Here is a 16,098-nt window from a genome sequence, read left to right as displayed (position 1 = left end):
GCCGTGCTGGTCATGGGAGTTGATCGATCATATTCTAGATTTGAAGTTTTCGTGACTGCAAGGATCCATATTCTTTGTTTTTTTCGGTAAGTTCACGTAGGTGAAAAAAAATAAAACATCTAAATTCAATCACGCTGGAACAGTCACACCTGATGACGGATGCTTGTGTTGCTTCCGAAACGTCGTGATTTAATTTAGTTGTTTTCTTTTTATTTTATTTTGTTTTCACCTACGTGACTTTACCGAAAAAAACAAAAAGTATTAATTGATCATAGTTCATCACGCTGATCAATGCGGGTTGGTTGGGGAAGGTGGGGAGCATAGATGTCGGAGCATAGTGCAGTACAGCGATGGATTTGTTTTGCAGTGCCCGCGGCTGACATCGTAGCCCCGCAGCGCCCTGTCGTGAGACATTGGATCAGAAATAACGTAAAAAAACAATGTTCACTTATAATACTTTCCATTACGATTGCACTGCAATACGATTTTCACACCAGCATTGATGCAAGCAAGCTCGACTGCTGATGAGACACTGCACGTCGAAACTGCTCCAGAGTTTGCTTATGTATATGTACGTACGTATGTTGAACTTCTTTCGCACCGTACGTAGCCAACCGTCCTCATCGGAGGTGCTGCTAAAATGACACACTCTCACACGGCCGTGCGACCAATGAATTGTGTAAGCAATTCAGGAGGGAGACGTAACAAACTTGTCGACATCGTTATTAAAAAAAAAGATCATCAATTAAACACATTCCTCCTGCAGAGGGAGCTGGTAGGAACGTTGGGTTGCTCGGTCAATAGCCAGGGTCAACGGCAGCTTGGTGTATTCCGCAAATGTGGCCGATTGTGAGGGCGGGCACAAGCCGTCGTGAGTAGGTTAAACGTTGAGTTTTATAAGGGCACCACGGGGTGACCAGCCCCGCCCCACCCAGCCCCACCCCTCCCACCCCCCACCTAGTCCCACCCTCCCCACCCAGCCCTTCCCCACCCTCCCCACCCAGCCCCTCCCAACCCTCCCCTCTCCACCCGGCCCCTCCCATTTTTGGATGCACGACGGACGGACGGACACAATACTCCCCTGTGGGCTGGTGTAACCAGGAGGTTCCTACCAGTATTACCCAATCTGGTGCATTGTCTTCGAGTCTGCCGAGTTCTCCTGACGGAACTGACATAACCACACCCGATGCCCTCGCACGGTCATCCGCTATCCATTTCATCTCGAGATTAGCATGATGGACTCAAGTGCAAACATAATTTTCTAAAAACCAGTTTTCATCCTCTTGAAGTCATTGTTGACTTGGATGAGCCCATTTCGGTGGTGGCCGAATGCGTGAAATGAAAAGCCTTTTTGGAGCAAGGCACAGAGACAGAATTCTCAGCAGAATGGCTGAGCCGGGAAGAGCGCAGGAAGGGGCGCGCATTAAAAACAAATCTCCGAACCCTTGCGAAACGTCACCTTATTTTGACGACCAACATCGACGGAATATTGTACGAGAAGAATTAATCGAATCGTGCGTAAATATTATTATTATTATTTCAACATCGACAGCTGTGAACCGTAAGACAGGAGTAGGAAGTCAGTGGAAGACGGACGGTACACTAACTTCTTTTCTAGGCCATCTCTGTTGATAGATTTCCATGCTTAATGCAATTTCATGTCGACAAATGTTTATTTTTCTTCCTGGTGCAGCGTGAATTATTAATGCCAACATAATCTCGAGTATTTAACAGTGGATGTTCTGACACACGGCAAGAGCGAGGGCAATATTACTAATACACAAAAGAAGCTGGCAACATTAATGTTTAATAACCGAGCATTGCAAACGTCCGTGTTAATGTTTACCTACATCAGCACCCTGGAGGGCTTTGAATGCGCCACGTTGGTGGGTAGCAGGAGGCAGCGGCAGCAAAAAAATGTCGTTGAACTATTCTCCTACGCTCGTGCACATTCACCACCGACCAGCAACTGAACGGCACGGTGAAGTTTGGTCAAATAATGGAATGAGAGTCGCACGTAAGTTATAACTGAACCTCAGTCCCCCAAACACTCACGCGTGCCTTGTTATATTGTAAACTCGATGCATGTTAGGCGCATTCACAGTCACAGTTTAGAAATAATGAGGTGTTAAATTTGAACTTGCCACTGGGACGCGAGTAGATTGGGACCTCGACACATAAACAGGCAATGCTTTCAGAGTTCATTCATCCACATTTTGCATCTGGCATGTGGTGTTAATAGTGATAATGATGGTTCATAGTTTTCCCGGATTGGTATTATGTGCTTCACTGGTTTTTTGAAAAGGATGGGTAATTCCCGTAGCTTTATGCCAAGTCGCTGGTTTATAAAGGAAACACAAATTTAACACACTTGAATGTTATTCTTTAGCAGGGTGATACACATAATGGGATGTGGTTTGAGTCATGGTGAAAAAACAAACGCTATTTTTTCAGTGTCCGCATGGCAAGCAGTCAGCGAACAGCCAATATTGATGTGATCAAGGAATTTAGATTCACGTATATATATAAAAATAAACTACTTAATTACGTTGTTGGATATCTTTGCAGCCCAGCAATTGCTTGCTCGTGTTCACTGCTTGCAGTAGGGCCTCCACTACAGCTCTTTATAGCAAATTATTTTGGCCTATTCTTCCATGCTGGCCAGATGTCTTGAAAATATGTGGGTATACCCACGTGTTACCCCACCACGTGTTACCCCACCACGTGTTACCCCACCACGTGTTACCCCACCACGTGTTACCCCACCACATGTTACCCCACCACATGCAACCTACAAGTTGACTGTGGTGTCCCCATTTATTGCTGGCCAACGACACAAGGGAATTCAATAAACCTGGCCCTTGTTGCAACTGCCCCGCCACGAGACTGAACCAATGACCTCTGAATTGCAAATTCAATGTGCTAAGTAATAACCCATAATTCTGCTTATAACTTGACACCAAAAGTCCAATGTGCCAACCATTATACTGTGGCAATATCCTTAAATGACAATAAATATATTTAAAAAATGTTAATCCCAATGTCAGTCCACTGGTGGATGAAGGCCAACTCATGCAATTTGGTTGACCATGCTTCCATAGTTGCTGGTCAGTGCAGTGGTGAAATGGGTGGTCACATCGTGGTTCTTATAACACTCGCCACTAATGATAGCTGTGGTCTGGAATCAAACTCAGGTTTACGGCAGGGTGTGATAACCACTGTGTGACCCCCCCCCCCAACCTCACTAATTTATATAGCTAGATGAAAATAAATCAAATTTATTGTCGTAAATATTCGAATCATCGTCACCATTGTCACATTTTCTACATACTGAATTTAAAAAAATGAAATATTTCACACAAGAGATGACTCTCATAGTCACGAATGGAATTGCATATGCCCAACCTGGTGATCAAATCTTTTCCTCAATTAATTTTCATTCGCCACGCACCGTTTAAGTTTTAACCAGCAAAGGAAATGGAATTATACGACAATACGAGTTGAAGCGCATTGCGTAGTGAAGAGCTTTTGCGTATTGAATAATCTTGCAATTTGAGAGCTTATTTCATGCCAATTAAGATATCCCAACGTCAGCTTTTTTTCTTTTAAACTGCGCACGTTGCTCTACATTATGTTTGTGTTTGCGCTAAATCAATGGGACGACGATTGCGTAGAAGCCGGTTGGAAGACGGATATTTCTAAACACATGGCCAAACCCAAATCGAGAGAAAAAGACAACCACAGATATTTTTCGTGTTCATTACATTTTAACCATACAGGAGCATTGTACTTTTCTTTGTATTAATCAGCAAAAATAATTTAACATGGAGATAAAGGAGAACACTGTCCACTTTTCATGAATTAATACGCCTAACGGGGTAGATATTCATTGATTTTTGTTTGCATTGGTTTTCTTTTTGAAACACTTTACTTAATTGCCACTTGGGGAAATCATATCAAAGCGGCGCTTTGCAATTTCTCCAAACCTAACCCTGCAGCGCAATGCACGTCCAATACTGGGCCATTAGCAACATGCGGAGAGACGTTGGACACCTGGATATTCACCTGGATATTTACCTGGATATTTACCTAGATATTTACCTTGATATTTACCTGGATATTTACCTAGATATTTACCTGGATATTCACCTGTATATTTACCTGGATATTTACCTGGATATTCACCTGGATATTTATCTGGATATTCACCTGCATATTTACCTGGATATTTACCTGGATATTCACCTGGATATTCACCTGGATATTTACCTGGATATTTACCTGGATATTTACCTGGATATTTACCTGGATATTCACCTGGATATTTACCTGGATATTTACCTGGATATTCACCTGGATATTTACCTGGATATTTACCTGGCGACCAGAGCTTAATCCCAGGGGCACCCCCTTCACCAACCTGCACTGACCATCTTCTTGGTTCTTTCGGTAAAGTCACGTAGAATGGAAATAATAAAATAATAAAAATAAAACATAATAAAATAATTCTCACGACGTTTCGGCCACAACGCAAGCAGCCGTCCTCAGGTGAAGACCAGGTCTGTCGAGAAGACAGAGTCTTCAGACTCAAAGCAAAGGGTCAGACGTGACTTTACCGAAAGAACCAAGAAGATGAATCCCTGCAGTCACGATAGATTTAAATCTGCACTGACCAGTTTAGTGAAGTATGGCCTAGCAACTCCCATTATAATCAGAGCGGAGTGGGGAGGCCCTTATCTGGCAGTGGATTGAAAAAGGGCAGTAAATTATAAAGATTGCACATTTATAACGAACACAGTCGACTCTTCGTAATACTTGCATATATAAATATCGCGTGGCTATGTAATACAGCGTAAATTCATTTTAAATTTTAAGAAGAAACAAAGGGTCACATTGTGAAATACAAGCTAAATACAATGTAGTACCGTGTTGCTATTACAAAAATAGGACACCCATAGAAGTGCTTAGACGTACATGTGGTATGCTGAGGCACTATGACTGCGAAGAATTGTTTATTTTAAAAATATTCAATGTCAAATGCACTGCTGCCAAAACTCCATTCATCATTGCCGCCTGACTTTGAGACAATGCGGATATTTAAAATTAGATTATTTTTCTTTCGCAGTACCCCCACTATGGCTAAACAGGGTAAGGAGACGACAAAATCGTCACGACTGCTTGGGGGTGGATAGAGAATAGCATTGTCAGCGACGTGGTGGTGGCCGATTCCCAGTAGCACCCCTTTGCTAAAAGTGTAATACTCCACACAGTCTTAAATTAAGGACACATTGGGCTCCATGCCAGGCATTATTCTATACTCCCTCAAGCATGCCACACGTGTGAGTGTGTGTGTGTGGCCGTGTGTGTGTGTGGAGAGCGGTGGTGTAGCGATTCGCGCCGTGTGCCATGAATCCGTCGACACGAGTTCAATTCCCGCTCACGGCCATAGCAGTGACGATTATCTGAACCGGTCCTGGGCTTCCCCTAGGTCGACTCAGCCTCAAATGAGTACCTGGTGCAATGTGTAAACATCGGCACTGGGGAGACAAAGGTGGTTGGGTGTGGAGCTGGCCACCAACCCCTTCACAGATGCTACTCTCTAACAACACTTGCCCCAACAGTCTGTTGAGGCTATATGGAGGGACCTTTGTCTTTGTGTATGTATATTCTTAAATTTCAATCCCCACGGGGTCCTTCACCACCAGCCTGCTGCGGACGCTGGTAAATCTGGGTTCTGATGGACAGCGCGAGCCAGAGACCCCGTGGTCAACCCCCGGGCTCATTATCACGGCAAGCGTCGTGGGGAGGCGTGCGAGTCTTTGGGGAGAGCCGGCTTCTCTCAGTGCGGTGCACCTGGCGCGACGGTCACTCCGGGGCCTGACCGCGTGCGGAACGCACATCACGCCCACACGGCGACACACGGGGGGCTGCGCAGGTGTGGTTCTATTTAATTAAGCATGTCCCCCCCCCCCCCCATTTCCCCCACGACTCCCGGTAGCCGGGGCAGAATCGATGAATTCCACTCCGCCACGGTGTCGCGGCGTTAGAATGCGGGCCCTCTCAGCCGGACGCCACCGATCCCGTCGTCTATCCATTATCGGTGCGCAGCCGCGGACAAAACAAAGTGCTCACCTATCATCTAACGCGATGGCTTTTGCCGTTATCTACGGTATATATATATATCCCACCGTGCCTTATGCACAGACATCATTTGGCAGTAATTTAGTAAATGCCAAGTGCCATTTCACGCTCCGTGCGCACTTGCCTCGAAGGGCTCCGAGGCATGCGGCAATAAACGAGCGCATCTGCCGCGCTGCATTTTGCAATAATTGCAAAGCCACTTTAGGTGAACGCCACATTAGCACACCTAGTGCACACACCGTGCCTTTGTAATGGACAAATATCCCATGGATGTGCGGACGTGTGCTTGTCGTGTGCTTGCCCGCGGCCCACAGGCGCAAGTCCATTTGCATGTCTCCTCGTTTGTCCACGAGCACGCGTCTGTGTTTTATCGGAGGCTCTAGATAATGCAATGATTTAGCAGACAAACGGATTACACGGTAGCGATAGGAACTGAATTAACGTTTCTGCCGCAGACTTTTTTCCGAACATACTTTTCCCACCCTCGCGTGTACCTTTAAGCTTTTAATCCCAGCAATCTTTCCAAATGGATATGGCTGGCTATCGCTTTTACGGATGGGCTCAAGATTTCATGACAACGTTTTCCCGCCCGTTGGAATAAAGGAGAAAATAATGTAAATGCGTCGACTAATGGATAAGCAATGAGAGAAAAAAACACATTTAAGGAAAAGTTAAACGGCCTATGGGAAAGTCTGCTCCAACTGACACAATCTGATGTTGCCAATGCTTATTAATTGGCTAGAGATTATATGATTGTTGGGTGAGGAAATCCCCACGCACATGGCTGCTCGCGTCTCAGTGTTGCATTCATACGAGATGGCTAGGACGATGTCCAACATCAATCCAATGGAAATGCAGATTTTGGCATTATTATTGAAATTGCCATTTTACAATAAAATACGATGTGGATTTAGCGTCTAAATGCACATCGTATCTCAAGACAATGGTACACGGAGAGTGGGCATATTTAACTTGTAACAGTCTTTAAAAAGCAATAAGGGATCTGTGACATGTCATACTGTCAGTGTCATTCTCATTTTAATGACCCCAGAGGGATGAGGGGCTGAGTGAGACCCCAACCAAGGGTTTGAACTCGCAACCTTCCCATTGCGAGCCGGTGGCTCTGCCGCTGAGCCACAAGGCTAGATGACTTGTAGGCAATCAATCAATCAATCAAACTTTATTTCTTAACGACGTCTTTCTTAATATCAAGCCGCCTGTACATAAATTATGATTCTCCATTATGTAAATAAAATGGGTTCACGTGACCCTCGCAGCTGCTAGAGGCGCTGAATCCACCGCAATGTTTCCAGATTTTTTTTTATCGAATTGAATCGCGACCTTGAATGTTGACAATCTACTGCTGGAGTAGGGCCTCCCACGCCCGTGCAGGCCGTGAGGGATCTTTTGACCATACTTCATGCTGGTCAGTGCGGGCCGATGCTTAGCTGCTGAGAACTGACAAGATCGGGGGCATTGTGGGTGTTTTGTTTATAGGCACATTCCTCATAGAGTACATCCATATTATTTGGAGGAGCACAAACACAAGCTGAACTACACAATGCATCTACAAAGCCCAGGGGGTTTAAGGGTGCAACACAAACACAACACTCTGTTGATATAAGAGTGATCAAGGTCCACGATGACGATGTTGACTGCAGGTTCATGATTGGGGTCACTGAAGCCAATTGAAGATGAATTTGCCAATGTTTTGGCTGACTGTCTGCCCCTGCTGGGGGTTTACACGTTTACACGTTTAACCTCCTCTTTAAGAACAATAACAATGCTATTATTGTTTTTGCATACCGCCTTTAAAACAAATCCCGGGACGTGTATTTGCACAACGGCAAGTTGAAATGTATTGATGCGAGTAGAAGGGATAATGGCCGATGGTGATGACTAACGTGATAACAAAAGGCTGCTTAATCTTAGCTTTATTTTTTACTTCTGCCCCCTGCATCACAAAGCTTCAGTTTTACCTCCATGCGTTGCCTCCCAGCGCACCCCCACCCCCGTTCTTCACAACGTTGCCTCCCAGTCCACAGCCCGCGCCCGCCCACACACTCACTATGGCCCCTCCTCTCCCTCCATCCCCCGCAACTATATAATTCCTCGTCACAGCCATCTCTTAGACACACTTAAGCGGTTGTGCTTTCGCTACGTTGTCCCCACCTGAAGAAGGACGCTTGTGTTGCGCCCAAAACGTTGTGATTTAATTTAGTTGTTAAAAAAAATGTTTTACCTACGTGACTTTACCGAAAGAACCAAAGAGTGTGATAGTGACAGCTAGAGGAGAATGGGCTTGAGAAGATGTCCATCGCGGAAATGCAGCAATTGGGAGCAAGCGATGAGATAATCCCGTGCTCGCATAGCGCTGGTTGGATTGGAACATCACGGAACGGTGAGAACTGGCGATGGCCTATTGATCACGGCTAACGACAATCATGTGAACAGAAACATTCGTTAAAAAAACTCCGATGAAACCCAAAACACAATCTTCGTACAATGAGCAAAAATACATTTAAATTCTGGAAAAGCCAATGTGAAAACAAATATTCTTGAGATTTTTTTCCTGGAGACGGCCTAACTCGTGGCCTTCTTGATGGGCCCAGGCAGTGCGTTCCATCGCTCAACCATGACGAGCAGCGTAGAGCCGCTCACCTCACACAACATCGTTTGGACGTAGGGTTCGTCGGTGGCCTCCATGACTTTTCTGGTAATGAAGTTGCAGCAGCAGCAGCAGGAAAACCCCATTGTGTGCACCCAGTTCGGCATTCGCTGCACCGTGAAGGAGTTGACGAATGTGCGGCCACTTTAATACGATGGACCGTGTGCTACGCGCGGCACGGGGCGCGTTACAGGAGGTCGAGGACCCCCCCCCCACCTCCCCCCCCCCACATAACACCACTAATTGGCCAGGAGGTCCCTCAATTGCATCCGCACGGCAGTGCCGCTCGCGCGACACGAGGATAGGGAAATCTCGACCAGAAAAAAAGCCTCTGCCCGTGCGAGGGGCATCGCTCTATCCCACGCGCAGTCACAAGTGTGTGTGAGTGAGAGGGGGGGGGGGGGTTCTGTGTTGTTTTTTGCTTTGCTGAAGTCATCCCTGCTCCGGTCCCGGCAAAAGTAGCAGCCGCAGACGACGCAGACCCCCCAGGTCGAGAGACTTCATTCGGCACACATTAAGGGGCACTGATGACTTCTCAAATATTAGTTTTGGACGCTGGCATGAAGGTATTCGCGCACAATAAACAGAAGCAAGGGAGACGGTGCGTAGCAACTCGCCGAATAAGTGCCACATTGCGAAGGCAAAAAAATCAGCCCGAAAGCATTCAAGGGTAAAAAGATCTGCACATGATGCCACCGTTAAAGCGCCCTGTTCACTGGTAAGCACCACTATATTTTTAAACTATCAACCAACAGTCTGTGCATAGAGCTCTGGGGATACAGTGAATGTATTGCGTGGGTATACGTCGCAATTTATTTTCTTAATCAATCGCGGAACATATCAACAATTGCACGTGTGGCAACATGTTGGCGACCATTAAGAAAATGAACCTGCAAACATCATCACTTTCCCCGCACCTCCGATTAGCACAGTTGGCTACTTACTGCGCGAAAGAAGTTCAACATACATACATTTGCATTTTCCTTAGAACGTGACGATTTCAGAACAGGGCAACTAAAATGTTGGAATTTACAAATGTTTACACCGCTATTTGCTCTCTCATTTTCTTCTCCCTCTGTTTGGTGTCTCCGTATGTTCTCTCTCTCAGCCAGCCTCCCTCGTGAAGCGTTCTACTCGTTTGATTCGCACGAAATTATAATGAGCCGAGGTTGCCACGCGAGCAAACGTGCCGATGTACGACTCCGCTTTAAGTGCGCCGGTGTGTTGGGGAGTCACGTGACATCGTTCACGTGGGGCACGACGTTTCGCTGCCAGTGGCACCCAACGTCGACGGGCAGTGGCCTGGAATTGCTTGTTTATTTAAATTGGCACGTTTGTTCGCGCGACAACTTTATCCACCGGCTGTGTCGCGTTGAGGAGGGTTTACGGCACACGTATTTTTTTTATTTACGCGATGTGATCCCAACAAAAAACCGACGTGTAACGTTCACAAAATAATCATTTGAGTCGTTGTTGAGAATATAAGTAATACGGTAAATAAGCAGATACTATGCCTTGTTCCCATCTGTCCCTCCACGAAAACAATCAAAGTATTTGTTACACATGCCATCAGCCGCAGAGCCTGCTGGGAGAGCCATCATTTCAACAGAAATTGTCCAACACAAGCAAACCTCGGACCGGTTTTAACATTCAACGTCTCATCAGCAGAGTCAGGATTGCTTGAAGCAATGCTGGTAAAATGCCAGATGTTTATAGGCAAGGACCCTCTCTGTTAGATGTGGGTTCTTGTTAAATGTCAAACCATATACATCACAACCGGAGATTACTGTGGATTATGTTTATTTTCTTATCGACCTCTATTTTTCTCTATCATTTGATCATGAAGTGTTGTTGCAAATCACAAATAAAATATATATTTTACAAAAAATAATTGCAAATGTTTGCAAAATATAACAATGCTACCACTAGTGCATATTACCTGCATCATTTAAGACGTTGTTTAAATAAATACAAAAAAATGTCCCCACATTTTTTAATGTTCTAGGCTGTCAAATTATAATACTCTACCATCTACAGAATAGCAAACCAGCAATGGGAACATAAAAAACACACCTTCGTTACCTACCAGCACTCCTGCACAAAAGTTTTATTTTGCAATTAAATGAGTCGGGAAGATCGCCTAACGCATATCTAGCACCCATGGAAATGTGATTTGATCTCCAAATGCTGTCCTTTACTATGCGTAGCCAATTCAGCAACTATGCTAGTCAAGCTGAATCTGAAATTTGTGGAAATGGAGTATTTCATGACCTTCAAGAGGTTTTTTATTTTTAATTAAAATATCTGGGATATGTAAGGACGTAAGGTGATGCATGGTCACAGCCAATACCTGGGCCAAATGGTTCCACAATAGTGGTCACCCTGCGCGGAGGATATCAAAGGGGGTAGTTACATGTGCCCGTGTAATGAAATAACTCAACATGTATAGAGCGCCTTAAAGAATCACAATATCTTACAAGTGGGAAGGCCTTTCAGACATATTCCCTGCCCAAATTGGTTCATCCTCATATCTTTTTTTACAAGAATACCAAAATTCCATAACCACCGACTTTAGCGTCACGTTTGAGCATCTGGAAGCGGTGGCGATGCCTGAGACGTGCGCACGCGACACTCACGGTTAACCGTCGTTAACAGATGGCCGTCAAAAGTAATTGGCTCGGGATAGCGGCACGCTCGGCCGACGGGGTCAAAAAATAACCGCCCGCGGAAGCCGCACGGGGGAAACGAGGGTCGCGTGGGGAGCGGAGGACGTGTCGGCGATGATTAAGTTGCGTGCGTTTCAAAACAGAGACGCCAAAGAATTACACGAGAGTTATGGCGAACACAGGGGGGTGGGGGTTCCTTAGAATCTGCCAAGAGCTTGTACGGCCGTCCAAAATCTGCGCCATCACGTGACCGTAAATGACAGTTTGCCGTTAGCGAGCGCGACGGACTCTGCCCCAATGTGGCGTGGCTCGAACGATCGTTCGAGTGTGTCAAATGCAATTGAGATTTCACGCTAACGATTTCGGCAAATAATAATCTTTTGTCACGTTCGCATCCAGGCTCGGAGAGGATGAGACAAATAAACGTGACAAATGTCAAACTTGGATTAAAAATGATGAAATCTGATATGTGCAGTGTTTTATGTTCATGCACTTGCAATTTATGAGGCTATAATACATTTCTTAAAATAACTGAAGTGTTACAATAACGCACTTTTCTGAACATTTCATTTCTTTTCAGATCAAACCAAATACAGACAGTAATTCTTTAAAATAGCTGCGTGCTGCTCCTACACTGAAGCTTTCCTTCTTACCTCGATCTGAAACGTCAGTTCAATAAATTCCACTGCGAAGACTAGACATTTTAAAAGCGGCGTCCTTCAAACTATCGTTGAGCAGACTAACAACGTGAACCCGGGCGCAGAGAACTTTGAAAATAACCGAGCAATGAAAGACCAAGCAGCCACCGAGTGACAAGCATGGAGATGTGTCTATGTCGCGAATGCTATTCACGCGCAGTGGGACGACTCAGCGATGCTCTAGAGTCCGCAGGCCAGCGTCGCTGTCGCCAGCATCACGCCGTTCCATTCTGACGCAGCTCGACCGCTATGGAGGACACTGAGCGGGAGTCCACCGACACCATGTCCGCCGACTTTTTGAAGAACTTCTCGGACCCTCTGCTGGACCACGCCATCGCCAGCAACGACCCGCTCGGCGGACACACGGTGCTCGAGGTGATCGTCATCGGCACGCTGACCGGCATCGTCAGCCTCCTGACCATCGTGGGTAACATTCTGGTCATGGTGGCCTTCAAGGTCAACCGGCAGCTCAAGACGGTCAACAACTACTTCCTGCTCAGCCTCGCCGTCGCCGACCTCATCATCGGCGTGGTCTCCATGAACCTTTACACCACCTACATCATCATGAGCCGCTGGGCTCTGGGCCAGGCCGCGTGTGACCTGTGGCTGGTGGTGGACTACGTGGCGAGCAACGCGTCCGTCATGAACCTGCTGGTCATCAGCTTCGACCGTTACCTGTCCATCACGCGCCCGCTCAAGTACAAGGCGAAGCGAACGACCAAGCGCGTGGCCCTCATGATCGGCCTCGCGTGGGTCGTCTCGCTCGTGCTCTGGGGCCCGGCCATCCTCTTCTGGCAGTACGTCGACGGCAAGCGCACCGTGCCAGACAACGAGTGCTTCATCCAGTTCCTGTCCGTGCCGGCGATCACCTTCGGCACGGCCATCGCCGCGTTCTACCTGCCCGTGACCATCATGACGGTGCTCTACTGGCGCATCTACCTGGAGACGCAGAAGAGAACACGGGAGCTCGCCGGGCTGCAGGGCTCTCAGTTCGAGTCCAGCAGCCGCATCCTCACGCAGCCCGGCAGCTCGCGCCAGTCGAGCACGGCCGAGGGGACGGCCACGGACGCGGACCCCGCCCAGCCGGGACAAACCAAGCGGCCCTCCAAGTACGGCCTGCTCAAGGTAAACCCTTCGTCATTATCATCATCATCATAATAATTATAAAACGGTGATGAGATGTTAAAGCACTCGCCTGGTGTTCAGGAGGTCGTGGACTCGATCCCGACCCTGACGCCCCGATATGTGGAGTTTGCGTTGAGAGTATTTGGCTGCGATACATTTCCACATAAGTCGACCACTTCGTTGAGCTATCATTTTTGGCCAGGTCGCTTTGCCTCTGAAAAAGAGCTTCATAGCTCAATGGGCCTTACCTGGTGAAGTGAAAATAGTTTAGTGATAATTATTAATCGTTTTTGATTGAGCGCCATCTACAAAGGGATATGTCTCATAGCGCTAACAAGCAGTAAGCGACTTATTTCCCATCTCATCTCAAACATTTGCCTGGCCTGCAAATTGGCGTTTGTCTGCCAGTAGGGGGCAATGATCACTATGCATAATCCGAAATTGAGTAAATTGCGGCATGAGTTGGGTTGCTACCTCTGAGGTACAAACATATATATATGTATATATTATGGATGTAGAATATCTGAAAATATCGGAAAATACAGTTTAAAATTGCGATGATTAACCTGATCTGTGACAGGATAATGAAAGCTTTGTGATGTCTGGGGAAGGCATTCATCCCATTGGTGGATAGATTATGGCTCTGATTAGAGTTGTCACCTGTCCTGGTTTCAATTAAATATCCTCCTAGGACATTAAATATCACCAATATCAGAAGAGGGGAGAATTACATGTTAACGAATTGTCTTGAATTGTGCGTTATAATAATTGTTATGATTACTACTACTACCCAAATTACAAACAACGGGACTTTCAATGTCGGCTTCTGCAGTGGAATAACCACCTGGTCCCTCCTGAGCTGCATCAGCCTTGATCAGCAAGAACCAGGCACGGCCCAGTTGTCCAGTGGAAAATAAATATTGTGGGCCACCAGCAGTGTCGGTGTGCGATATGAAAAACAATCATAATCATCCCCAATTCTCTATTCCAATGCCCTCCTCCGACCCGTCTTTCACAGCGAGTGAAGTCCATAAAATCGCGGGACGGCCGGGACCGAGCGCGCAAGGTGAAGTGGAACAGCGTGCGCGAGGGAGACCCCTCGCCCATCCATTCCCTCTGCTCCGACGAAGACGACGACCCTCCGCCGCAGAGGCCCAAGGCCATCTTCTCCATTGTGCTCACGTTCCCCGGCCACAAGGCCATGCTGCACTCGCCAGAGCCGTCGGACGAGGAGGACACGGACGAGGAGCGCAGGACGCGGGGTGCTCGCGTCGCCATGTCCATCGCGAGCAAGATGATCGCAGCTTCCGCCATCGCCGTCAAGGTGCCCGCCGCAAACGCCGCAAACGCCGCCGGCAACGCCAACTCCAAGAACGCCAACGCGACCGTGGGCCCCGAGAAGACGAACGGAAAGTGCGAGAAGGACGGCAGCGCCGCCGATGCCGCAGCCGCAGCCGTCGCCGCCGCCGCCGCCACGACCGTCGCCAACGACTCGGACGCCGCCACCACCACTTCCGGTGCCGCGACTGGCGCCGTCGTCGCCGCCAACGGCCACGACGGCGCCATCGCCTCGCCGGCGGCGAACGCCACCGCTGTCGCCGCCGCCACCGCCACACGCGACGATCGAACGGAAGCCAACGCGGACAACTGCACACAGCAGCAGCAGCAGGGAGCGACAGGGGCCGAGTCCCCAGACGGGGATGACACAGCCGCCCCGCCGGCCAACCCGGACAAAGCGGCGAGCGACGCGGAGAGCGCCCCCCCGGTGCGGCTGCCCGGAGGCATCACCCTGAAGGAGGCGGTGGTGGCCAAGCAGTTTGCGGCGAAGGCCCGGAGCCGCATCACCAAGCGGAAGCGCATCACGCTCATCAAGGAGAAGAAGGCAGCCAAGACTCTGAGCGCCATTCTGCTGGCCTTCATCATCACCTGGCTGCCGTACAACATCATGGTGCTGGTGTCGACGTTCTGCGACAACTGCATCCCGAAGGTTTGGTGGCGCCTCGGCTACTGGCTCTGCTACGTCAACAGCACCGTCAACCCGATGTGCTACGCGCTGTGCAACAAGACCTTCCGAAAGACTTTCAAATGGATACTTCTGTGTCAGTGGGAGCGGTGGAAGACACAGGGTTACCTATTCCCGCACATGCAATCCATCATTACTGGCAAAAGATCAGCCACCAATGGTAACAGATAGGTGCCCCTGGCCGTAACTTGATGTAGTGTTATGCCCCTTTTTTGTGTGCAATGGAAAAAAATATATATATAAAAAGAAAAAAATACGTGGCAAAATATGAATGCATACTTATACATATGCACAGTATAAGCCATGTCAGGTTTATTTTTTTGTGTGTTCACACAGTAATATGTTGCCTTTGTCCCGTTTCAAAATGACACCGGTATATATTGTACAATGTAAACTATTGTTCGAAGAATAAGAAAAAAAAAGGATAAAAAAAGTGTGAAAAATCACTTCCATACAATGTTGTGCTGATATGAAGTGGTACATTTTGTACATGGTTCATATTAAAATGTTTAAATGGAACTCTGCGTCCCGTCTAACGATGATTTGATTTTAATTAGGGCATTCATGCGTCTCTCCATTAAAATCCAATACACGTACGTCAGTGACTGCGGCAGCTTTCATACATTTGTCCAATACATTTTCGGCCAGAGAAAGGTATATGGGCAGTGGTGGCTACGCTGCACGTGGCCTGTAGTCCAACCATGTGCAGGCGGCAGCGAGGGCTTGGTGGATCACCGGCGCAGACGTTGCAAAACTCCCTTCTCGTGGGCAGCGAGC

General features: G+C 47.5%; 1 protein-coding gene across 3 annotated transcripts in view; it reads left to right on the top strand.

Annotated features, from left to right (window-relative positions):
* The window catches only part of LOC133352640 (muscarinic acetylcholine receptor M3-like), an 83,734-nt gene extending 67,898 nt beyond the window's left edge, over positions 1 to 15,836 (top strand). Inside the window, exons 1-3 of one of the 3 annotated variants that reach the window (XM_061568407.1) lie at positions 11,441 to 11,597; positions 12,056 to 13,298; positions 14,317 to 15,836. In XM_061568407.1, the coding sequence (XP_061424391.1) occupies positions 12,423 to 13,298; positions 14,317 to 15,492 (2,052 nt within the window). In that variant the 5' untranslated portion in view covers positions 11,441 to 11,597; positions 12,056 to 12,422 and the 3' untranslated portion in view covers positions 15,493 to 15,836. The other 2 variants (XM_061568409.1, XM_061568406.1) reach the window with 2 other exon arrangements.
* Positions 15,837 to 16,098: the final 262 nt, after the last annotated feature.

This window comes from Lethenteron reissneri, chromosome 41 (assembly GCF_015708825.2).
Source record: "Lethenteron reissneri isolate LAM-NWPU_2019-01 chromosome 41, ASM1570882v1, whole genome shotgun sequence".
NCBI classification, from domain to species: Eukaryota; Metazoa; Chordata; class Hyperoartia; order Petromyzontiformes; family Petromyzontidae; genus Lethenteron; species Lethenteron reissneri.
Note: the sequence above shows the minus strand (reverse complement) of the source record. Positions and strands in the feature narration are given on the sequence as shown.